Genomic DNA, 27,172 nt, shown 5'->3' on the forward strand with positions numbered 1-27,172 from the left:
GCACAAAAATAACAATAGAGGGATTCTATGGGGCACAATAATAACAATATGGGGACAATAGGGCACAACAATATTAATAAGGGATACAAATACAATAGTAATGGGGTAATCACTAGTATTATAAGGAGCTAACATCGGGGGTTATAGTTGGAGCCATTGTATCTTGTATTCAATAGATCCAAGAAGCCTTCAATAAAAGCTTTGATAGGGTTTAATAAGATTATCCTACTAAATGAAATGAAATATGCTTTTGTCATCGAATAAAAAGATTATCCTACTAGATTAAATGAAATATGCTTTTCTCATCGAAAAAAATGGGCATGGACTAAAATTGGCAAAAGATAATAGCTACTATTCTCAGAGGCTAATCATCTTAATATTCAAACAAATGCTTGTCAAGCCAAGTGAATACCAAAGAGCATTATGAGCGATCCTTGGAAAAAGTTCGGAAGGAGGTAGTGCAATCACATTGATTACCACTCAATTGCAAATAACAACGTAAAAAGACACCATTCAAACCCCATTATTTGCTCCTTAGGGTATCCCTCAGCATTTTCATCTACAATGCACTGGCTGAAAATAATTAATAATCTCTATAAAATTTGAACCTCTAATAATTTCTATTATTTTTTTATGTTTGAGCTAGCAACGCTCAAGGCTTGAATGCAACTCCATGCTATCCAGGCCAAAACCTTTGGAAGTCCCTTAGCAAGTTCAAAACTCTTATCATCTTATATAAATTAATTCTTTATTTTGAGATGTCAAAGCTCAGGGCTCAAATGTAACTCCATGCTTATTAGGCATCCACACTTCCTTGTCCTCTTGGGAGGTCCACACCCAATGCATATGAGCTACATCAAAGAATAAAGTTACACTGGAACTGAGATTACAACAGAGCTTTTCTCTATCTTCCAAATTAGAAGTTTATTGGAGATTCCTTGGTAGTTCCATTATGTTGTGGATTGAAAATCAAGGACACCCAAAAGGAAATAGCATTGCATAGTAACAAATAGGAAATCAACTTTCCCATCATACACTTATCTTACAACCTGTCTGATAGACTAGTTGAAACGGCCTATGTTAGTATGGGATATCCAAAATGAACCTTACATGTCACTTCTTATATTCTAATCGCCAATTTTACAACTTTGTGGTCTTTGTAAGTCCCGTGATATTACTACAACGTAGATTGCACTACCCTGAAAGAGATATTTTATATATCCTCTATAAATTGTGTTTCGCTTTCCATCAATCCAAGGACAAATAATATCACTAATATATTGGTTTAAAATCCCATTTTAATTGAAACTTAATCTTAACTACATAAAGCTGGAATGTTGGTCTCCGCCTATGGGAATAAGTACCTCAATAGAGGCATCCCTATTCTGTGAATAGGTACTTCAACAAAGGTGCCACTACAACGACGCTAAGGCTATTTCCAAGCAATGCACACCTGCAAAATTTGAAAACAAGGCAGTGAAACATGATGACCCAGCAAGTATTACATCTTCACATTTACACAAACAACAATGTAAGTACACCAACGAGAATCACGTGAGAAGTTGAATAGAGAATTAAAACAAGGTGATAACTTTCATATGATATTATTAAGGCAGAGACCTCAAATTCAGGGATAAAAATACATGCTAAAAAACAAGACATATACTTTTTTATCATTATTGATATTTGCAGTGAGCCAGCTAAATTCCATTAGCAACACAAAACATTAAATTGCAAAGGCCTTGAGAGATTTCTGGTGGTTCTTTGAAGAACAAGAATCAAAAGGTTCTAAATAGGAGTGACAGAGCAGTTACAAATGAAATACAATTAGACATCAAACACCACCAGAAGATGCAAAAAGATACATGTATGCAATATGTTAAACAAATGGGTTTTAATCTTCACATAGGCCATGAGCCAATCTTGCGGTAATAATAATTACATTGTTGTAAAATTAATCACTTTGGCTTCTTTAAGGCTAAGGCTGACCAAGCCTGGCTTCCTGGGACCCTGCCTCTTGGATGGTGTATAAATACACTGATTCTCATCTGTAATCTTCACTCATGTGGATCACTTTAGAAAGCTATTTCCCTAATGGTGTCTTCTCTATTGTGCTTTTTTTTGCAAGGTATTATGTTATGATTACTTCTCTCTTATGTACTCCTATGGTTGTGGTTATGGCTCACTCTCTTTAGTGCTGATTTATCATTTTCCAAGGGAGATAAATACCCTGTGTATTTAATGTTGTACTAATTTTCCTGAGAAAAGAAAAAATAAAGTCCTCCTTCTAAACTGGTTTTCCCCTTGTGGGTTTTTTCGGGGTTAGAGAATGACCAAAAAGACTCTATGTTTTTGTGTGTGCTTATTAATTTCTCTATTAGCTAAAAAGTGAATGTGTAGAGGTAGCCTAGCAATGTTTTTGTTCTAATGCATATGAAGTTTGGATATCAACAATGAATATGTTGGGTTGTAAGCATTAAACTATATGCAAACAAACTGAAATTGTGGGGCTACAAAATCAAGTTATAGGAAAGCAATTTTTCTACATAGATGTCTAACTCTAAACAATAGATTGCCATTTTTATTTTATGTTTTTATGTATTGATAAGATATATTTTAGCATTGGATATAACATAAAGAATACATTATGAGTAAATTTTGCATTAAGTAGCACAATTTCACATTATATGTCTACCATCATTTTCTTTTTAAGTTTGATTATGTTTGCTTGCTCACCCTACCCTCCATCTTTTGTGTGGCTTATGTGCGTGTGAAAAAAAATAAGGATGATAATATCAATTACACCTAAATAGTGGTATCTTGAAATCACTTCTACTATGACTATAAAATCCCCTTCTCTTCTATTTCATTGTATTATGTGCCCTTGACTCTTTAGTGTTGCTTAGGTCAATTCCAAATAATGGTAGTATTAAATTATATAACAAGTGACCAAACCATCTTTCATAATGTTGTGGTGTGAAACAACATCCTCTATGTTGTATAATTAAAGCAAACCTTTGAAGGACAAAATTAGATATAAAATTGAATTCCATAAAATAAAATAAAATGAAAAGAAAGAAAAAAAAAAAGAACTTGAGTTGCTTTATTATGAAACCAAGTCTTAGTCCCATGCAAGAAATATATTTACTCAATCCCTAATACAATCAATACCCCTTGCATTTTCATGGTTGCAAGTGAATAGGGTTTTGAGCAAACATAAGCATAGAACTATGATAGGTATCCATACGAGGTATTCTTAGTTATTACTATGATGTGATCTATAATGTTAAAAGATTTTTTATTCTTGGACCTGGGTTGACATACTTCCCTTCTAGGATCATTGGTAAAATCCAAATGGTGGTTTCATCTCACACTGAATCATGTTATTGGTGTTTAAGAAGATATGCAATCTACAACATAGACCAAGACCATAACCATAACTTACATTTTTTTTATTTCGTTAAAAAACCTATAATAAAAAAAAAAAATAGGCTTTACTTTCATTTTACATTTTATGATAAAAGTTACATATTTTGTGAAATTCACCTAAACTTTACACCCAACCACCTTTATTGAAATATGATGCATTCATGGGCTATCAAGATTGTTGGGCTTCCACCCAATCTCAAACGTAGTCATTAACTATGTTTGTCCTTAATGTAACATGTATCGTAAGGGTTTTGAAGCAACTTCCTTTGCTGAGATATGTTGCGTTCATGGGCTATCAAGGTTGTTGGGTTCCACCAAATTACAAATATGTAGTTGTTAACTATGATGGTCATTAACATGGCAACATGTATCATAAAGGTTTTGAACTCATATGAAACTACTAAAAATGCTTTGACACGACCACTTGATTATAATCCACGTTACATAACCATAACTTAGGGTACGATGACATTAGATAAAAAAAAATGTTTGATGAGGAATTTTTTAGATATTTACATTTTTTTTTAACAATCACATGTTATTCAACATAAATTAAATTTTTCTGGGTTATAGTTGGAGCCATTGTATCTTGTATTCAATAGATCCAAGAAGCCTTCAATAAAAGCTTTGATAGGGTTTAATAAGATTATCCTACTAAATGAAATGAAATATGCTTTTCTCATCGAATAAAAAAGATTATCCTACTAGATTAAATGAAATATGCTTTTATCATCGAAAAAAATGGGCATGGACTAAAATTGACAAAAGATAATAGCTAATATTCTTAGAGGCTGATCATCTTAATATTCAAACAAATGCTTGTCAAGCCAAGTGAATACCAAAGAGCATTATGAGTGGTCCTTGGACAAAGTTCGGAAGGAGGTAGTGCAATCGCATTGATTACCACTCAATTGCAAATAACAACATAAAAAGACACCATTCAAACGCCATTATTTGCTCCTTAGGGTATCCCTCAACATTTTCATCTACAATGCACTGGCTGAAAATAATTAATAATCTCTATAAAATTTGAACCTCTAATAATTTCTATTATTTTTTTATGTTTGAGCTAGCAACGCTCAAGGCTTGAATGCAACTCCCTGCTATACAGGCCAAAACCTTTGGAAGTCCCATAGCAAGTTCAAAACTCTTATCATCTTATGTAAATTAATTCTTTATTTTGAGATCTCAAAGCTCAGGGCTCAAATGTAACTCCATGCTTATTAGGCATCCACACTCCCTTGTCTGCTTGAGAGGTACACACCCAATGCATATGAGCTACATCAAAGAATAAAGTTACTCTGGAACTAAGATTACAACAGAGCTTTTCTCTATCTTCCAAATTAGAAGTTTATTGGAGATTCCTTGGTAGTTTCATTGTGTTGTGCACTGAAAATCAAGGACACCCAAAAGGAAATAACATTGCATAGTAACAAACAAGGAATCAACTTTCCCATCATACACCTATCTTGCAACCTGTCTGATAGACTAGTTGAAATGGACTACGTTAGTATGGGATATCCAAAAGGAACCTTCCATGTCACTTCTTATATTCTAATCGCCAATCTTACAACTTTGTGGTCTTTGTAAGTCTCGTGATATTACTACAACATAGATTGCACTACCCCGAAAGAGATATTTTATATATCCTCTATAAATTGTATTTCGCTTTCCATCGATACGAGGACAAATAATATCACTAATATGTTGGTTTAAAATCCCATTTTAATTGAAACTTAATCTTAATTACATAAAGTTCGAATGTTGGTCTCCACCTATGGGAATAAGTACCTCAATAGAGGCACCCCTATTCTGTGAATAAGTACTTCAACAGAGGTGCCACTACAGCGATGCTAAGGCTATTTCCAAGCAATGCATACCTGCAAAATTTGAAAACAAGGGAGTGAAACATGATGACCCAGCAAGTATGACATCTTCAAATTTACACAAACAACATTGTAAATACACTAGCTAGAATTGCGTGAGAAGTTGAATAGAGAATTAAAACAGGGTGATAAATTTCATATGATATTATTAAGGAGGAGACCTCAAATTCAGGGATAAAAATACATGTTAAAAAACAAGACATATACTTTTTTATCATTATTGATTTTTGCAGTGAGCCAGCTAAATTCCATTAGCAACACAAAACATTAAATTGCAAGGCCTTGAGAGTTTTCTGGTGGTTCCTTGAAGAACAAGAATCACAAGCTTCTAAATAGGAGTGACAGAACATTTACAAATTAAATACAATTAGACATCAAACAACACCAGAAGATGCAGAAAGATAGATGTATGCAATATGTTAAACAAATGGGTTTTAATCTTCACATAGGCCATGAGCCAATCTTGTGGTAATATTAATTACAATGTTGTAAAATTAATCACTTTGGCAAGGCTAAGGCTGACCTAGCCTGGCTTCCTGGGACCCTACCTCTTGGATGGTGTATAAATACACCGATTCTCATCTGTAATATTCACTCATGTGGATCACTTTAGAAAGTTATTTCCCTAATGGTGTCTTCTCTATTGTGCTCTCTTTTGCAATGTATTATGTTATGCTTACTTCTCTCTTATGTACTCCTATGGTTGTGGCTATGGCTCACTCTCTTTAGTGCTAATTTATCATTTTCCAAGGGGGATAAATACCTTGTGTATTTAATGTTGTAATAATTTTCCTGAGAAAAGAAAAAATAAAATCCTCCTTCTAGACTGATTTCCCCTTGTGGGTTTTTCCGAGGTTAGACAATGACCAAAAATACTCTGTAATTTTTTGTGTGTGCTTGTTAATTTCTCTATTAGCTAAAAAGTGAATGTGTAGAGGTAGCCTAGCAATGTTTTTGTTCTAATGCATATGAAGTTTAGATATCAACAATGAATATGTTGGGTTGTAGGCATTAAAATATATTCAAACAAATTGAAATTGTGGGGCTACAAAATCAAGTTATAAGAAAGCAATTTTTCTACATAGATGTCTAACTCTAAACAATAGATTGCGCCATATTTATTTCATGCTTTTATGTATTGATAAGATATATTATTAGCATTGGATATAACATAAAGTATACATTATGACTAAATTTCGCATTAAGTAGCACAATTTCACATTATATGTCTACCATCATTTTCTTTTTAAGTCTGATTATGTTTGCTTGCTCAACCTACCCTCCATCTTTTGTGTGAATTATGTGCGTGTGAAAAAAAATAAGGATTATAATATCAATTACACCTAAATAGTGGTATCTTGAAATCACTTCTACTATGACTATAAAATCCCCTTCTCTTCCATTTCATTGTATTGCATGCCCTTGACTCTTTAGTGTTGCTTAGGTCAATTCCAAATAATGGTAGTATTAAATTCTATAACAAGTGAACAAACTATCTTTCACAATGTTCTGGTGTGAAACAACATCCTCTATGTTGTATAATTAAAGCAAACCTTTGAAGGAAAAAATTAGATATAAAATTCAATTCCATAAAATAAAATAAAATAAAAAGAAAGAAAAAAAAAGAACTTGAGTTGCTTTATTATGAAACCAAGTCTTAGTCCCATGCAAGAAATATATTTACTCAATCCCTAATACAATCAATACCCCTTGCATTTTCATGGTTGCAAGTGAATAGGGTTTTGAGCAAATATAAGCATAGAACTATGATAGGTATCCATACGATGTATTCTTAGTTATTACTATGACGTGATCTTTAATGTTAAAAGCTTGTTTAGTCTTGGACCTGGGTTGACATACTTCCCTTCTAGGATCATTGGTAAAATCCAAATAGTGGTTTCATCTCACACTCAATCATGTTATTGGTGTTTATGAAGATCTGCAATCTACAACACAGACCAAGACCATAACCATAACTTACATTTTTTTTTTATTTTGTTAAAAAACCTTTAATAAAAAAATAGGCTTTACTTTCATTTTACATTTTATGATAAAAGTTACATATTCTGTGAAATTCATCTAAAATTTACACCCAACCACCTTTATTGAAATATGTTGCATTCATGGGCTATCAAGATTGTTGGGCTTCCACCCAATCTCAAACGTAGTCATTAACTATGTTTGTCCTTAATGTAACATGTATCGTAAGGGTTTTGAAGCAACTTCCTTTGCTGAGATATGTTGTGTTCATGGGCTATCAAGGCTGTTGGGTTTCCACCAAATCTCAAATATGTAGTTGTTAACTGTGATGGTCATTAACGTGGCAACATGTATCATAAAGGTTTCGAACTCATATGAAAGTACTAAAAATGCTTTGACTCAACCACTTGATTATAATCCACATTACAAAACCATAACTTAAGGTACGATGACATTAGGTAAAAAAAAAATGTTTCATGAAGAATTTTTTAGATATTTATATTTTTTTAAAACAATCACATGTTATTCAACATAAATTAAATTTTTCTCGGGTTATAGTTGGAACCATTGTATCTTGTATTCAATAGATCCAAGAAGCCTTCAATAAAAGCTTTGATAGGGTTTAATAAGATTATCCTACTAAATGAAATGAAGTATGCTTTTCTAATCGAAGAAAAAAGATTATCCTACTAGATTAAATGAAATATGCTTTTCTCATCGAAAAAAATGGTCATGGACTAAAATTGGCAAAAGATAATAGCTACTATTCTCAGAGGCTCATCATCTTAATATTCAAACAAAAGCTTGTCAAGCCAAGTGAATACCAAAGAGCATTATGAGCGGTCCTTGGACAAAGTTCGGAAGGAGGTAGTGCAATCGCATTGATTACCACTCAATTGCAAATAACAACGTAAAAAGACACCATTCAAACCCCATTAATTGCTCCTTAAGGTATCCCTCAGCATTTTCATCTACAATCCACTGGCTGAAAATAATTAATAATCTCTATAAAATTTGGACCTCTAATAATTTCTATTATTTTTTTATATTTGAGCTAGCAATGCTCAAGGCTTGAATGCAACTCCATGCTATCCAGGCCAAAAAATTTGGAAGTCCCTTAGCAAGTTCAAAACTCTTATTATATTATATAAATTAACTCTTTATTTTGAGATGTCAAAGCTCAAGGCTCAAATGTAACTCCATGCTTATTAGGCATCCACACTCCCTTGTCCGCTTGGGAGGTCCAACGCAATGCATATGAGCTACATCAAAGAATAAAGTTACTCTGGAACTAAGATTACAACAGAGCTTTTCTCTATCTTCCTAATTAGAAGTTTATTAGAGATTCCTTGGTAGTTTCATTGTGTTGTGGACTGAAAATCAAGGACAACCAAAAGGAAATAGCATTGCACAGTAACAAACAGGGAATCAACTTTCCCATCCTACACTTATCTTGCAACTTATCTGATAGACTAGTTGAAACGGACTACGTTAGTATGGGATATCCAAAAGGAACCTTCCATGTCACTTCTTATATTCTAATCGCCAATTTTGCAACTTTGTGGTCTTTGTAAGTCCCGTGATATTACTACAACGTAAATTGCACTACCCCGAAAGAGATATTTTATATATCCTCTATAAATTGTATTTCTCTTTCCATCGATCCGAGTACAAATAATATCACTAATATATTGGTTTAAAATCCCATTTTAATTGAAACTTAATCTTAATTACATAAAGCTAGAATGTTGGTCTCCGCCTATGGGAATAAGTACATCAATAGAGGCACCCCTATTCTGTGAATAAATACTTCAACAGAGGTGCCACTACAACGACGCTAAGGCTATTTCCAAGCAATGCATACCTGCAAAATTTGAAAACAAGGCAGTGAAAAATGATGACCCAACAAGTATGACATCTTGAAATTTACACAAACAACATTGTAAATACACCAGCTAGAATCACGTGAGAAGTTGAATAGAGAATTAAAACAGGGTGATAACTTTCATATGATATTATTAAGGCAGAGACCTCAAATTCAGGGATAAAAATACATGTTAAAAAACAAGACATGTACTTTTTTATCATTATTGATTTTTGCAGTGAGCCAACTAAATTCCATTAGCAACACAAAACATTAAATTGCAAGGCCTTGAGAGTTTTTTGGCGGTTCCTTGAAGAACAAGAATCACAAGGTTCTAAATAGGAGTGACAGAACATTTACAAATGAAATACAATTAGACATCAAACACCACCAAAAGATGCAGAAAGATACATGTATGCAAAATGTTAAACAAATGGGTTTTAATCTTCACATAGGCCATGAGCCAATCTTGTGGTTATATTAATTACATTGTTGTAAAATTAATCACTTTGGCTTATTTAAGGCTAAGGCTGACCTAGCTTGGCTTCCTGGGACCCTACCTCTTGGATGGTGTATAAATACACCAATTCTCATATGTAATCTTCACTCATGTGGATCACTTTAGAAAGTTATTTCCCTAATGTTGTCTTCTCTATTGTGCTCTCTTTTGTAGGGTATTATGTTATGATTACTTCTCTCTTATGTACTCCTATGGTTGTGGCTATGGCTCACTCTCTTTAGTGCTGATTTATCATTTTCCAAGGGAGATAAATACATTGTGTATTTAATGTTGTAATAATTTTCCTGAGAAAAGAAAAAATAAAATCCTCCTTCTAGATTGGTTTTCCCCTTGTGGGTTTTTCCGGGGTTAGAGAATGACCAAAAATACTCTCTAATTTTTTGTGTGTGCTTTTATTAATTTCTCTATTAGAGAAAAAGTGAATGTCTAAAGGTAGCCTTGCAATGTTTTTGTTCTAATGCATATGAAGTTTAGATATCAACAATGAATATGTTGGGTTGTAGGCATTAAACTATATGCCAACAAACTGAAATTGTGGGGCTACAAAATCAAGTTATAGGAAAGCAATTTTTCTACATAGGTGTCTAACTCTAAACAATAGATTACACCATTTTTATTTTATGTTTTCATGTATTGATAAGATATATTATTAGCATTGGATATAACATAAAGAATACGTTATGAGTAAATTTTGCATTAAGTAGCACAATTGCACTTTATATGTCTACCATCATTTTTTTTTAAGTCTGATTATGTTTGCTTGCTCACACTACACTCCATCTTTTGTGTGGTTAATGTGCGTGTGAACAAAAATAAGGATGATAATATCAAATTTTTGAAGAATTCTTCGGCGAAAATCACATGGAGAAATTTTTGTCGACGCGTTTCGAACCAACCAGTGTGGTTCACCGTCAGGACAAGTTGAATGAGCAGATCTCGCTATGCACTTTAAATAGATAGGGCAGAATATCCACTGACTCAAATTTCAGCTAAAAAGACAACAGCTAGATTTGACCTGATAACGGCTAGTTTGACCATGATAAGGGGTATTATATTAATTTATATTATTTATTTATTTTATTTATATAAAAGAAATTTCAGTTATTAATATAGAATAAATTAATATAATAAATAAATTACAAATCAATTAATTTTAAATATATTAATAAACCTAAATTAATTTAAAAATGGTTAGAAAAGTATACTAGAATAGGTCAAATTAGTAAATCATTAAATAATAATAATAAATAAATAAATAATTTCAAATATATTAATTAACAAGAATAAGAATAAAATTAATTTTAAACTGTTAAATAAAAATATTAGTTAGTTATACGGCTAGTTTGACCATGATAAGGGGTATCTATATATATATATATATATATATATATATATATATATATATTCGGTTATTAATATAGAATAAATTAATATAAAATAATAAGTAAAACATAAAATAAATTAATTTCAAATGTATTAATATATTAATAAAGTAAAATTAATAATAATAACATAAATAAATACATATATAATTTCAAATATATTAATTAAAAATTAATTTTAAATTGTTAGATAAAAATATTAGTTAGTAATATAAATATTCGAAAAAAAAAAATTAGAGAACTCGAGGGTTGGAAATATAAAAATTAATTCAAGGTCTATTTAATATATATATATATATATATATATATATATATATATATATATATAGTATATTAAAATAGATTAATTTTAAAATTCACTTTATGTATTATTAATTTTACCATATTAAAATTAATTAATAGTTTAAATTAATTATTTAAAATAGATTTAAATTAATTTTTGTAGATAAATTAAGTTTAAATTAATAGTCAAAAAGCTTTTACATATAAATTAAAAATAAAAATAAATAAATGAATAAAATAAATAAATAAATAATAATAATAATAAATAAATAAATTACCGTATAAAAAATAATATATCGATGAAATAAGGGTGGAAAAGAAAAAAAACGACTAGGAGAAGAGGGCTGGGATCCAGCAACTACTGATCTTCCAGCCATCTTCTCTATTGAGATTGTTCGGTCTCTTTTCAATCTCCAGGGCTTCCCTAAATTTCCGGTGGTGGAACTGTGACACTCTAGCAATCACATTAGCCTCCTCGATGCAGACATGATGATTGGTTTTCTCCACATGCTCTGCTAAAGCGGAAGACTTAGTTCTCATATGCTTGAGGTCAGCTACGTGCTCACTAATCCTTTGATTAATGGAGCGACCAGTCTCACCAATATAGGGGGTCCCATAAGAACAAGGAATAATATAAACCCCTTTCATGTCCTTAGGGTCAATGGGATCCTTTACAAATCTGAGGGATTTACGAATGGTGTTGAGAGGTCTAAAAGTTGCGGGGACATTATGCTTCTTAAGAACCCTCGCAATCTTATCCGTGGTCCCCTGAACATACGGAAGATGGACACTAGGAATCCGCTCTTTAGGCCCTCTTTTGGTTAACGAATTCTTAGCTGCTTTGAGGAAAGCCTTTTGTCCCAAGTGTCTACTATAACCGTTTTCAACAAAGACATTAAGGAGGTGGGATTTCTCCTCCTCGAAGCTCTTATCATCAGAGATCCTTAAGGCACGAGTTGCAAGGGTGTTGAGAACCCCCAACTTCTGGGCCGGGAAATGGTGGGAACTAGCATGAAGATACTGCTCCGTATGAGTTTTCTTGCGAAACACTCGGTGGGAGAGGGAACCATCCTCATTCTTAGAGATAAGAATATCAAGGAACGGGAGGCAACCATTAACCTCTTGTTCCATAGTGAACTTAATAGCCGAGGATTGATTATTGAGATGATCGAAGAAGAGATCTAACTCCTCTTGGCCGTGAGACCAGATGACATTAGTGTCATCTACATACCTTTTCCAAAGTTTGGGAAGGAGACGGGCTGAGTTCAGAGCCTTAGATTCAAAATCCTCCATAAACAGATTAGCAACCACAGGGGATAGGGGTGAGCCCATGGCAACCCCACAAGTTTGCTCAAAGAACTCTCCTTCAAAACTGAAAAAGGTTGAGGTGAGGCAGATCTCAACTAACCGAGCGGTATCAGGATCAGTAAGACGGTTGATCACATCCATTGCCTCATTTATAGGGATGCAAGTGTAGAGGGAAACAACATCAAAACTGACCAGAATGTCTCCAGGGTCCAGCTTGATGTCCTTGAGCTCTTCAATAAAGGAGGCCGAGTCTTTCACGAAGGATGTTGTACGACCAACTAAGGGCTTAAGATTCAAGGCAAGAAACTTAGCAAGAAGATAGGTGGGACCTCCAATGGTATTGACGATAGGCCTAAGGGGAGCTCCTTCCTTATGGAATTTAGGGAGCCCATAGATTCCAGGCGTGATAGGATTGCTCTCAATGAGTTTTTGGTGTAGGGGACTCACCGAGTCACAGGATTTAAAAGCAAGGGCCACCATCTTGGAGATCCTCTTTAATGGGTTTTTGGGAAGCTTCTTATAAATACCGCTATTATGAAGATGATCTAACATTTTACTGCGGTAGTCTTCCTTGTTAAGAATGACAGAAGCCCCCCCCTTTTCGCCGAAGAATTCTTCAAAAATTTGATATGGATCACAGAAGTCTCAATTCAATACTGATAATATCAATTACACCTAAATAGTGGTATCTTGAAATCACTTCTACTATGACTATAAAATCCCCTTCTCTTCCATTTCATTGTATTACATGCCCTTGACTCTTTAGTGTTGCTTAGGGCAATTCCAAATAATGGTAGTGTTAAATTATATAACAAGTGACCAAAATATTTTTCACAATGTTGTGGTGTGAAACAACATCCTCTTTGTTGTGTAATTAAAGCAAACCTTTGAAGGACAAAATTAGATATAAAATTCAATTCCATAAAATAAGATAAAATAAAAGGAAAGAAAAGAAAAAAAAGAACTTTAGTTGCTTTATTATGAAACCAAGTCTTAGTCCCATGCAAGAAATATATTTACTCAATCCCTAATACAATCAATACCCCTTGCGTTTTCATGGTTGCAAGTGAATAGGGTTTTGAGCAAATATAAGCATAGAACTATGACAGGTATCCATACGAGGTATTCTTAGTTATTACTATGATGTGATCTATAATGTTAAAAGCTTGTTTATTCTTGGACCTGGGTTGACATACCTCCCTTCTAGGATCATTGGTAAAATCAAAATGGTGGTTTCATCTCACACTCAATCATGTTATTAGTGTTTAAGAAGATCTGCAATCTACAACATAGACCAAGACCAAGACCATAACTTACATTTTTTTTTATTTTGTTAAAAAACCTTTAATAAAAAAAAATAAGCTTTACTTTCATTTTAGATTTTATGATAAAAGTTACATATTTTGTGAAATTCACCTAAAATTTACACCCAACCACCTTTATTGAAATATGTTGCATTCATGGGATATCAAGATTGTTGGGCTTCCACCCAATCTCAAATGTAGTCAGTAACCATGTTTGTCCTTAATGTAACATGTATCGTAAGGGTTTTGAAGCAACTTCCTTTGCTGAGATATGTTGCGTTCATCCGCTATCAAGGTTGTTGGGTTTCCACCAAATCTCAAATATGTAGTTGTTAACTATGATGGCCATTAATGTGGCAACATGTATCATAAAGTTTTTGAACTCATATGAAAGTACTCAAACTGCTTTGACTCGACCACCTGATTATAATCCACATTACATAACCATAACTTAAGGTACGATGACATTAGATAAAAAAAATGTTTGATGAAATTTTTTTTAGATATTTATATTTTTTTTAAACAATCACATGTTATTCAACATAAATTAAATTTTTCTGGGGTTATAGTTGGAGCCATTGTATCTTGTATTCAATAGATCCAATAAGCCTTTAATAAAAGCTTTGATAGGGTTTAATAGGATTATCCTACTAAATGAAATGAAATATGCTTTTCTCATCGAAGAAAAAAGATTATCCTACTAGATTAAATGAAATATGCTTTTCTCATCGAAGAAAATGGGCATGGACTAAAATTGGCAAAAGATAATAGCTACTATTCTCAGAGGCTCATCATCTTAATATTCAAACAAATGCTTGTCAAGCCACGTGAATACCAAAGAGCATTATGAGCTGTTCTTGGACAAAGTTCGGAAGGAGGTAGTGCAATCGCATTGCTTACCAATCAATTGCAAATAACAACGTAAAAAGACACCATTCAAACCCCATTATTTGCTCCTTAGGGTATCCCTCAGCATTTTCATCTACAATGCACTGGCTGAAAATAATTAATAATCTCTATAAAATTTGAACCTCTAATAATTTCTATTATTTTTTATGTTTGAGCTAGCAACGCTCAAGGCTTGAATGCAACTCCATGCTATCCAGGCCAAAACCTTTGGAAGTCCCTTAGCAAGTTCAAAACTCTTATCATCTTATATAAATTAACTCTTTATTTTGAGATGTCAAAGCTCAGGGCTCAAATGTAACTCCATGCTTATTAGACATCCACACTACCTTGTCCGCTTGGGATGCCCACACCCAATGCATATGAGCTACATCAAAGAATAAAGTTACTCTGGAACTAAGATTACAACATAGCTTTTATCTATCTTCCAAATCAAAGGTTTATTGGAGATTCCTTGGTAGTTTCATTGTGTTGTGAACTGAAAATCAAGGACAACCAAAAGGAAATAGCATTGCACAGTAACAAATAGGAAATCAACTTTCCCATCATACACTTATCTTGCAACCTGTCTGATAGACTAGTTGAAACGAACTACGTTAGTATGGGATATCCAAAATGAACCTTCCATGTTACTTCTTATATTCTAATCGCCAATTTTACAACTTTGTGGTCTTTGTAAGTCCCGTGATATTACTACAACGTAGATTGCACTACCCCGAAAGAGATATTTTATATATCCTCTGTAAATTGTATTTCGCTTTCCATCAATCCGAGGACAAATAATATCACTAATATATTGGTTTAAAATCCCATTTTAATTGAAACTTAATCTTAATTACATAAAGTTGTAATGTTGGTCTCCACCTATGGGAATAAGTACCTCAATAGAGGCATCCCTATTCTGTGAATAAGTACTTCAACAGAGGTGCCACTACAGCGACGCTAAGGCTATTTCCAAGCAATGCATACCTGCAAAATTTGAAAACAAGGCAATGAAACATGATGACCCAGCAAGTATGACATCTTGAAATTTACACAAACAACATTGTAAATACACCAGCTAGAATCACGTGAGAAGTTGAATAGAGAATTAAAACAGGGTGATAACTTTCATATGATATTATTAAGGCAGAGACCTCAAATTCAGGGATAAAAATACATGTTAAAAAACAAGACATGTACTTTTTCATCTTTATTGATTTTTGCAGTGAGCCAGCTAAACTCCATTAGCAACACAAAACATTAAATTGCAAGGCCTTGAGAGTTTTCTGGTGGTTCCTTGAAGAACAAGAATCACAAGGTTCTAAATAGGAGTGACAGAACATTTACAAATGAAATACAATTAGACATCAAACACCACCAGAAGATGCAGAAAGATACATGTATGCAATATGTTAAACAAATGGGTTTTAATCTTCACATAGGCCATGAGCCAATCTTGTGGTAATATTAATTACATTGTTGTAAAATTAATCACTTTGGCTTATTTAAGGCTAACGCTTACCTAGCCTGGCTTCCTGGGACCCTACCTCTTGGATGGTGTATAAATACACTGATTCTCATCTGTAATCTTCACTCATGTGGATCACTTTAGAAAGTTATTTCCCTAATGGTGTCTTCTCTATTGTGCTCTCTTTTGTAGGGTATTATGTTATGATTACTTCTCTCTTATGTATTCCTATGATTGTGGCTATGGCTCACTCTCTTTAGTGCTGATTTATCATTTTGCAGGTTGGTCCCACTTGACCTCTACTATGAATCACCAAATTTGGAGAAGTCCTTCATGTTCTAAGAGTTGGACCCAATCTTCCCTCTATAGACTACATAACTCTTACCAACAAAAAGGCATAATTTTGGCTAGATTGATGGTTTATCAAGGACATAAATGATGGTTTTAAGCTATGTCACCTGACACGGGGATACTGGACACGCAAATTCAAGTGTCTGACACTGATACACATGACACGCAAATTCGAGTGTTTGACACGGGGCACATAGACTTCCTGGAATAGGACATGTAGGACACATTATATATATATATATATATATATATATATATATATATATTTCAATGACTTCATATTACAAAAATTCTCATGATGAAACAAATTCAGCCATACATCTAGATTCTAGATTCTACATTGTAAATTTGTAACTTGTAACTTGTAACATTATGCATACAAATACAATCGTCACATATTCATCAATGATCCAATAGGAGAAAGACTAGAAACTGTAGTTTTCTCATTAAGTCATCAAAATCAAAATATGTTACATAGGTACTGAGTCCTGAGGACTCTTGACTAGCAATGCCAATGGAAAATAGAAATAGCAAATACAAAAACACTACAAGGTATTATGTAGCTCATCAATCATCATCATCAAAATTAGCATCAATGTCATGGTCATCACTGCTCTCCTTGCATCCTCCTTCTTTGTATCTAATGTAATCCCTGCATCTGTTGGTGTGGAGGATGACCCCTTAAGAGTATCACCATCATCAAAAGTAATAGCCTCTAGCGCTGGATCACTAAGATCCAAGTTGGTCAATGCCAACTCAACACTGTTGTCCAAACCCGTATCATCATGAAACACATCCCACATCTTTGTCTTTTCCTTCAACTACTCCTCCCCCTGCCTGTAAATAAGACGAAGGTTGGTGTGCACATACACCATTGTCTTTGCCTTGGACTGCTCAAGCATGCTCTTCTTCAAACTATACAGATTCCCATATGTGCTCCAATTCTTCTCACAACAAAAGGATGAAAACAAAATGCACTCACTGGTTACTTGAATCACCTCCAAAACCCTTTGCTACTCGCTCCCACACAGCCACAACAAGAGAGACACATTACAATGAAGAGCAAGAAACCCAAATCGGTCTTTTAAAGAGTCGTCGCACACATTTTGAGAGGGAAACGTGTCCCAAAATCATGACATGCTACTCGGGCGAATCAGATTTGCTAGGTCCACGAATCCCTTGTGTTCGGACATGTGTCCCTAGAGAATCGTGTCTGACACATGAGATTTAGGACATGTGGGGGGTTGAGGACGAATCCAGTTTCTTAGGTTTTAAAGTGTCTACCTCAAGTGATGGCAATGAATTTGATCATATGTGTAAGTTAGGGAAGTTGCCACCCTCTTCAAAATAGAGGAGATTTATTGCCATGGTAGCCAAAATTGATAGATAGTAGCATCAACACTAAAGTCACACCAACTTTGGATCTTTGCAACATATGAGCCACCTAAAGATAGCTAGTAATCTTCCACAAATTGAACCACCTATGAGTGCTTGTGAAGTTTGTATATTAGGTCAATACCATCAAGAGTCCTTTCCTAAGAATTTAACAAGGTAGCGACTCAACCTCCTAAGTTGATTCATAGTGACTTTTACAACAAAAACTTGCACTTCTGAAGATAAAATCCAAAAGCTCAAGTGTGAATCCATTGCACTCAAGAGGGGGCCACCGTCACCTCACCAACCCACTTCTCACTTCTAGCCAACTCTCCTCTAGCTCAAGAGAGGTCCTCCCTAGGATATGATTGCTAGGGCTTGGTAATTCCAAGATTTGAGTTCGAATAAAAGCTCCCAAAACACATACAATTAAGCGACTACCGGGTGCTCTTGGAGAGTAAACCCCGACAAAAGAATTTAAAAGAATTTAAAGGAAATAAGGTGATGACGGATAGAAAATCACTACCTTAGGTGGCCAATATACTTTTAGGGCATATGGGGTCGAGGAGCAACATACTCGAAGAGCAAGCAAGTGGATGTAGGTTCAAATAATTAAGGGAGACTAACGTGTGTCCCTTAGACCTCCAACCCTAGCATCCTTCAAAATTTTTAAAGATGGAATAAGTGAGCGAGCTTAGCTTAAGTCATCTCAAAAGAGCTTGATGATAGGTTCAAAGATGCTTGGAGCATATCTAACTTCAAATCTAACTTCAAGGAATAGAGTAGACTAGGCTTAGGCTAGGTTCCCTGTAATTTTCAAGGATAAATAAGGGAGGGAGCTTAACTTAAGTCACCTCAAGAGAACTTAATGAAAAACCTTGTTCAATGATAACAAAGAGATAAAAATATCAGTGAAACTATGGTGAACATTTAATAACCCTTATTCATCAACAATAAACAAGATTGAAAGAAGATAACCCATATTGAATGGAACATATCATCAAAATTCACCAATAATCATCCATTAAAATAACTCTATCCACATCAACAAGATCGTCCTCATTGAGATTTACCAATATTCATCAAGAAGAATTACGTTGGGCATGATATATCAATCAATGCCTCCTATTTGTGCCCCCCGAGACATTGGAAAGAGAGGCCTCAAGGAAGGTCACACTAGACTAGGGGCAAGGGGGGTAACCTCCTTAGTGAAGCATGCGAACAAGGATATAATCAAGAGCAATCAATCATCCAACTCAACATGTGATTCATATTAGAATGCCCTTAACATTAAATGAAAGCACATGATTACAAAAATGGTTAGTGTACCTTATAATAGATGACCCACCTTCCTTCAATAAGTATGCTGGTGCAAGAAAGCACTGACAAGACATAACTATTTGTGAATCATCATAAAGTCGTTAGCTATCGAGTCGATCAATTAGGAGAAATTTGTTTCCCCTAGGGTTACGCACTTGGGTGGGTAACAAGCACAAGATATTATATCTCACAATCCTTAAAGGATACTGCTTTGAGATAAACCTTTTGTTTATGTAAAGGAACATGATAAATTGACATGAAACATTTTGACTGCTTACCTCGTCAAATAATGAACCATGAAAACTGAATTCATGTATTATGATAAATGAATGAACCATCAAATCACATATTCTAATGCACCATGAGACAATATACCATGACAGATAGATAAACAATTATTGCTTAAGCATCTCCAAGATGAATGTAGTACAACGAAACAAGAACTTAAAACTTAAAATAATAGAACCAATTCACAAATCATTTCTATTGTTTGTGAAATCATATGACTTGTATCCAATGGGTGGACTAATTATGAAGCAACACTACAAACACTCTCATGAATGTGAAGAGAATGAGGGCTAGAGTCACTTGGTGTCTAATCAGCCAAAGGAATGAAGAGATTACAAGATTCCTAGAGATGTGGAAACTGTGCACCAAGAGATCTAGATTTCCAAATAGTTAGTTGATGGGAATAACCCACGCAAAAATTGTTGTGGATGCACAATTGAGCCAACAATGAGTAGCAAGCATTTCCTAGTTGTCAACTTTTATCTAGGTGACAACTCATAGAGGCCTATCAATGACTAAGTGGAGAGTGCCCTTATGTGTAATTATGTCCCTAGGAGTGTCCAGTGACATTGGATTAGAAAGTTGTGTATTTATGCACTTTGTAATTAAAGAGAATTATTGGCAAGTCTCTTGCCAACTAGTTAGTTTAAGGAATGAGGCAACCACAAGATTGAACCAATCAATATAAATCTGACACTTAGTGGATGAGCACAGCCTAAGTGATAGTTGCACTAGATACACAAAATAAAGCCAAAAGTGAGCAACGAAAGTGTCCTACTTATCGTTTGAATCCAAATTTGGGGGATGGTCCATGAGGCCTCTCATTGGTTGGAAGAAGAGAATTCTTTTGTGCAATGATGTCCTTGTTGTTATCCATGATACTAGTGCCTAGGATAGAATCTTAAATCACTGACGCTACCAAACCAAGTATCACAACAAGTCAACTTTGCACATCAAAATATTATACAACAGTAAATCTACTAGTGCACAAAATATACACAATTTTTTACAAAATTTGTACAATAACCCAATTTTGTTATATTGATCAATCTGATAATACAACAGTGTAGGGCCCCCCTTACCAAGAATAATGGGCCTCATACATCCACTAGTACAAGAATACAACAACTACGGCTTAGTGTCTGTCGTAATTACCACCAATCTACCTGAAACAAAGTACTCTGACCGTTTCGTTGATGTAGAGCTCCTCACAGCTGCCTTAATCATACCTTGTACACATATGCCCGGTCCTTCGGCTCTCGATCTACAACGCTTGCCTCTATCAATGCACCAAGTCCATCTGGCCACTGAATCTCGGTTCCAATCTGATCTCTAGTTGATCGTTCATCCTTCAACACATCAACACCTCGAGACTCTTGTCGAGTTGTTCACAACTTCGTTTGTGAACAACTCTCATCTACCCACTACTACTCATCTCTTTTGGGACTTTATCCCACTAAAGTCTTCCTACATTGCTCCAATGAAGACTAACATAGGGCATGAAGCGCTGCCACCTATCACTGCAAGATGTCCATCTCCCACAATGCACACAGACTAGGAGAATTGCCCTTCTTCTGTTGTAGATGTCCTTCTACACAAGGCAAGTCTAGGGCTAGTCAAACTACTCCTGGTTGATCAGACCTATGAGATCTTCTTCTGCCACAACTAACAATCCCTTGGTCCTTCAAGAGACTTTATTCTTCGGGCTTGAAGCAAGCCTCTACAATCCTCCTAGGTTGTTCTTTAGGTACCTCCAACTCTGCCTCATCTAGGCCCACACTTGGTCCACTTTCACATCGCCCTTCAACAGACCCGAGTTTCCGATACATGTTGTAGCATCTGCTCACTGCTTAGGGCATCCAATCACTAGGATCACTCTTCCTCTTGGCTGCTAACAGACTTCTAGAAACTATCCACCTGGACCCACACCCACTTAGCAACAACATAAATAAATGAAGACAACCATACCTTATCTTTGCCTCACCCAGTGTTATCAAAACCGGTTGGTTCCGCTGCTTTTGGCCCAAAACTGGTCCGAACTGGGCCTCTAAACTGAAATAGGTTAGTTCAGTATCGAACCGGCCTATTTCACCGAACTCGTTGGTTCAGGACCGGTTCCCTGCAGGACAACACAAAAAACAAAAACAAACAAATTGCCTTTTTTTTTTTATTTTTTGATTTTTTTAGTTGGTTGGCCTTCCCCCATAGGCTAGCCTAATATTCAAGCTTATGGCCCTAGCATTGTTATGCAATTCATGGTAATGTTAAATTCTTAAAGTAAAATCCTTTTACTTAAATTTTTAACATTACCATGAAATGACTCACGATGTTTGAGAGTGATTCCAACCTCATTGGATTTCATATGGAGAAAATAGAATTTTAGATTTCACTCAAAATCCAACAGACTTAAAATTTTTTCAAGATTAGCGGGATTGCAACGTTTCCATTGGATTTTTTCATGTACGAGGGTATGGAACTAGTATTTAATAAAAAGAATCAAGCCCTCTATGTACTTTGATGATAGTGGCATTGGTTGTCGAACTCCTCTATCACGACTCTACTAAAAATGTACCCATCACTCAAACAAAATCTTGACATGACATGCTACGTTTTTTCTATCTTATTTTTAAGCTTAAATGGTTATATTGATGGCAAAGACCCCAATATATGCTATGGTTTTGATGATATGTAGGCATTTGTTGTACCATGGTTTTTTTTGGATGCTAAAGGCCATCAAGAGCCTATTTGTTGATGTATTTTTGGTTCAAAGATGGATTGCACTCAAAGCTATTTTGGTTACGTGCACCCTTACATGCTATGTAAATGAAAACTTTTGCATATTTGTGTATAAATGGTTTGGATTCATATGGATCCACATGAATATATATGTTTTTCTTTAAAATATGAATATTTTATGTGTTTTTGGTAAACCATTTTTTTCTAGTTTTTTACCAGTTCCCAGTCCACAAGGTTTTTCAGTTTGGTCTTGATAACATTGAACTCACTTGCCCTTGGCTCCTGGACACTTCTGGCAAACCTGGTTGGGGTACTTGACAACCCTAATTTACTATTGCAACTACCTGTGTTTTCCTTCCAAAATAGTCCCAAAGACTGCGATGTTCCTTTCTATGACTGCGGCCTAGTTTGGCTGCCTTCTAGGCCTCTCTTCCTTCTACACGTGGCTGAGCAAAACCCAGCAATACATCAGAAAGGCTTGAGACCTATTTCAGAGACAAAACAGTCTTAATATGCTCCTCCAATCCCTGTGCTTGGACAATTGTGCATGCGGCCTAGTGTGAGGGCATTCCTAGGCCTTTCAGCCCTTCTCCAAGAGACACCTAGACAACAACAATACACCCTATCATCTGCAGTTGCTAAACATAGGAAGAAAACATCACTCTTGTGTCCAAAATCTACCCAGATCTCCTCTTCATCCCTACGGCCTCCTGCCTGTTGAATTTGGACCTCCAAACACTCTAAAAGATCCACAAAACAATTGCTCTTCTTTCCTTTGTTGGATTCTTCTCAACCTGCAGCTAACTCAGAGAGAGTACTTGATTTGTTGCTCAAAGATGTGCCTAAATGATCTCCACACACCTTATATTTATACAATAATATAAGGGCTTCATCAAATTTCTCTTGTGGCTTGCCAACCTGTCATGAGGCTTATAACACCTCAAGCCAACCTCAAACATGAACCATAAGCTCACACACAAAATTCAAAAATTAATATCCTCATTTCTACAACTCTGATTTGGATGATTTTTGTTGTCACTAGTTCCTCTCGAGGTCCTCTATTATCTCGAGTCATCACATGTGAAAATAACCTCATTGTTTCACACCCACATGCTTGGGTGCAAACACCACAGGCTTGTGTTTTAAGCCCACGAGCCATACTTGTGTGCCCATTCCTCCAAAACCCACTAGCCTAGGGTTTGGAGTACCTCCCAAGCTGCAAATCTCAACACTCCCTCTTAGCGATGGAGGTACTTCCAACACTAGGAAGTCTCCACATCATTGTCAATGATAGCACTAGCCCATCTAGTGTCCATCATTGCAGCATACTCTATAGAATGAAGCCTACAATCTCGGTAGTGCCTCTGCCTCATCTCATCTGAACCTGAAGATCTCAACATTTCCATAGGGTTTCTCCCTCTGAGTCTACACCATCTCCTTTGACTCAAACTGCTGCCGATCTCGTGTCCTACAAGACCAGTCCTACTTGTCGTCGAACACGGGCCATCATCACCACAACCCAATCTTGCAAGCACTAATCCTCCTAGATCAAACACAACCTGTGCAAATCCCTCTAATCACAAATATGCAACATCACAATACGATGAAGAAACTAGCCTGCCAATTTGCAGTCCATAACATGGAGCAATCTCGATCATATTGATCTCGTCCATGCCAAAGCAATCCTTGAGTTGTCCCAACCATCCATGACAAGACATAGGAAGCCCACGATCTGCAAACTGCCACACAACATATTGTAGTGCACCAGGTTCACCACTAATCCACCAAAACTCCCAACCCATCTCATCATGTAGCTTATCGAGACCACATCTCCATATCTTTAACAAAACCTTTTGCTCCATAATTTAGACAATCTCAGCGCCTTCTAAGCTGCCTCGCTGTGCACACTTTGATTCACTGGCCCTTCAAAGTAGCTCTGATACCATGTTGTTTTTCCAAGATACTGATGTCTAGGATAGAATCTTAAATCACCGATGCTACCAAAACAAGTATCACAATGAGTCTACTTTGCACATGTAATATTATACAACAGTATATCTACTAGTGCACAAAATATACACAACTTTTTACAAAATTTGTACAATAACCCAACTTCGTTATATTAATCAATCTGATAATACAAAAGTCTAGGGCTCCCGTACCAGGGATAATGGCCCTCATACATCCACTAGTACAATAATACAACAACAAATAGGGCTTGGGGTCTATCATAATGACCACCAATCTACCCAGAACAAAGTACTCTGACCATCTAGCTAATGTAGAGCTCCTCACAGTTGCCTTGTGTTGTAAAGTGTAACTAGGTTCAGTCTTCATAATGACATGTAATCGTGATTTTATGTAAGAGATGTAAAGAAGAAAAATAAAATTATTGTAATGCTTGCATCATGGGTTTCATGAGCAAGAGATTTTATTTTCGTATACGCTCCCATTGATAGCTCTTAGGAATTTTGCCATCTAGTCATAAAAGTATAAAGAATCATTGTCAAATAATGAAGACATGTTACACATTGTAAAGATTCACACTTGTCTATGTAAAGTCATCCTCCAACACCTTGTCACTAGCCCTCACGAAATCGGCCTACAACAAAGGAAGAATCAAGTAGATGGTGTCAGCCTAAAGGACATGGGAAAACGTGTATACAAGTACTTGGCCTCACTTGGAAGTATGTCATTCGGTCAAGCAAGTCTACAAGGAAGTGCGAAAAACATATGACAAGAAGCCTCTATCTTAGCAAGACAAGAAGGAAGAGAAGCGAAGTTAGTTTGTGAATTGTTTCGGGTATTGCATCCTCCCACGTGCGAAGGCAGAAGATACAAAGGCACCAGAAGTAGGTCGAAGTGTTTGCAGTTGCATCAAAGTGATCGTAAGTCAAGAAGAGGACCTTGCTAGAAACGGCCAAGAAGTACATTAGGTCTCTCTCTTGAGACTTCAAGGAAACCAAGATTCTCAAGGAGATCGAGATCCTCAAGGTAGCTAAGAAGAGGAGGACCGAGATTCTAAAGGAAGTCGAGAAAAGCATGAAGAAGAAGGGCAATGTTGGAGGCTAGTGACTTCGTCTTGGGAGGACTCTAGTGTCAAGGGTCATTGTCATGGTCTTAGTGTTCGTCAATTGAAGATCTATAAGAAGAATTTCATTTGGGTTTTCCCCTTAGAGAGTGAGAGGTTTTGGCCCTGGCTAACAAGCCTATATATTGTGTCTCTTGTCTCTCTATTTGTTCATGATATGGTAATTTCCTTGATGAAAGAATAATAATAAGTACAAATCAAGAAGATTCTAATTAAGATTCAAAAGACTATCACAAGCAGTTACCATAAGCATAAAAATCACTTAACCATTGATTGCCCTAGATTTCTCAACATGGTATCACAGCGAAGGTGCTAAAGTCTAGAAGGGTCATCTAATCAAGAAGACACACAAAGATCGAGTTTCAAAGGATCAAAGTGAGATATCAAGCAAGAAATCAAAAACCCTAGATCAGAGGAAGCAAAAAGAAACCCTAGTAGCATCTTCGAGATCATCATCCGTCCATCATCTAAGAAGTGGAAGCTTTCTAAAGACTAACAAAAGAACCTTCTTATCCTTAAAAATAATCATCCGAGAAGCATCAAGTTCATCTCCACCAAGGAAAAATTAGTTGAAGATTCTATCTTCTCAAGCAAGTACCTTTTCTCTTATAATCTAGTAAAATAACTTCATGTTTCAAGGAAAGTCAGAAGTTGGTTGGGATATCAAACTTCCTTGCATAAAAAAGGAAGGATGGACATAGTCCTTGAAGTAAATGAAGTCATCGATCATGTCCATGGAAAGATCTCCAAGCCATTTGAAGATCAAGCTTTATCTAAATATATGGAAAAATATCTAAAGGTTCAAAAATTCTTAGGGAATCCATCAACGATTCCCTCATTCCTCATATAGCCGCGCTGGAGATATCAAAAGAGATATATGATAAGTTGATAGAACTATTCTCTGAAAATACAATGAGAAGGATCATATCACTTGGATCTTATCTATATAAATTGAAGTTATCAAAGAATGAAGGGATATCTTCATTGCTTTCAAAAGCATCTCAAATAAAAACTCAATTGCAAGACCTAGGAGAGATGGTATCTGATAAGAAATGATCTCCAACATTCTAAATGCACTAACTGATGAACAAGGTAACCTAATATCCAATAAGGAAGAGGAAGCTATCCCTTTCACCAATTTATGGACTCTATGCAAGATAGAAGAAAACAGGTTGAAGGGACAATATGATGAAGAACCTAGAAAAAGGATTCGAACAGTTACTAAAGGAAAAAGGAAGTTCGGAAAATTTAATCCTCAAAAGAAAATTAAGAAAATGGCTAAGGCTCAATGCTATCTATGTCAAGAATATGGACATTATAAAAGAGATTGTCCTCGAAGGGACAATAACAAAAGAAATCAAGAAGAAGCCCATATTACCAAAGAAGTGGAAGACCCTGAAACAAAGAAGTCGAAGAAGGAGAAAGTAAAATATCTCTACTATGACTGAGATGATCTCCTTCAAATATTCTTCTATATAGGTAGGAAGATTTATAAATAGGATGCATCATATTAGAGAATGGCATCATAGTAAAAGCATTAATGATATAGGTAACATGTAAAATGTCTAGGATAAAAATCTATGGCTATATAGGGTATAGCTCTTGAAAACCTCATTGAAAGATACTTATGAAGAAGGAAGAGGTCATCTAGGACAAACTCATCATACATCAGTCTAAAGAAACCATCTAAAGGATAGGATA

General features: G+C 35.3%; 1 protein-coding gene across 5 annotated transcripts in view; it reads right to left on the reverse strand.

Annotated features, from left to right (window-relative positions):
- Positions 1-1,228: 1,228 nt before the first annotated feature.
- The window catches only part of DNMT2 (DNA methyltransferase-2), a 320,023-nt gene continuing 294,079 nt past the window's right edge, over positions 1,229-27,172 (reverse strand). For 2 of the 5 annotated variants that reach the window (XR_016252859.1, XM_089396358.1), the window contains one exon: positions 15,471-15,830. Coding sequence is in view for 4 of the 5 variants with exons in the window: in XM_089396358.1 (XP_089252484.1) it covers positions 15,758-15,830 (73 nt within the window). In the remaining variant the exon portion in view is untranslated. Of the gene's footprint in view, positions 1,454-4,942; positions 5,310-8,797; positions 9,160-15,470; positions 15,831-27,172 lie in introns of those variants that run through there. The other 3 variants (XM_089396361.1, XM_089396360.1, XM_089396359.1) reach the window with 3 other exon arrangements.

This window comes from Pinus tabuliformis, chromosome 1_2, assembly GCF_031772625.1.
Source record: "Pinus tabuliformis cultivar Carrire ecotype Pingquan chromosome 1_2, CPIR1, whole genome shotgun sequence".
Lineage (NCBI taxonomy): Eukaryota > Viridiplantae > Streptophyta > Pinopsida > Pinales > Pinaceae > Pinus > Pinus tabuliformis.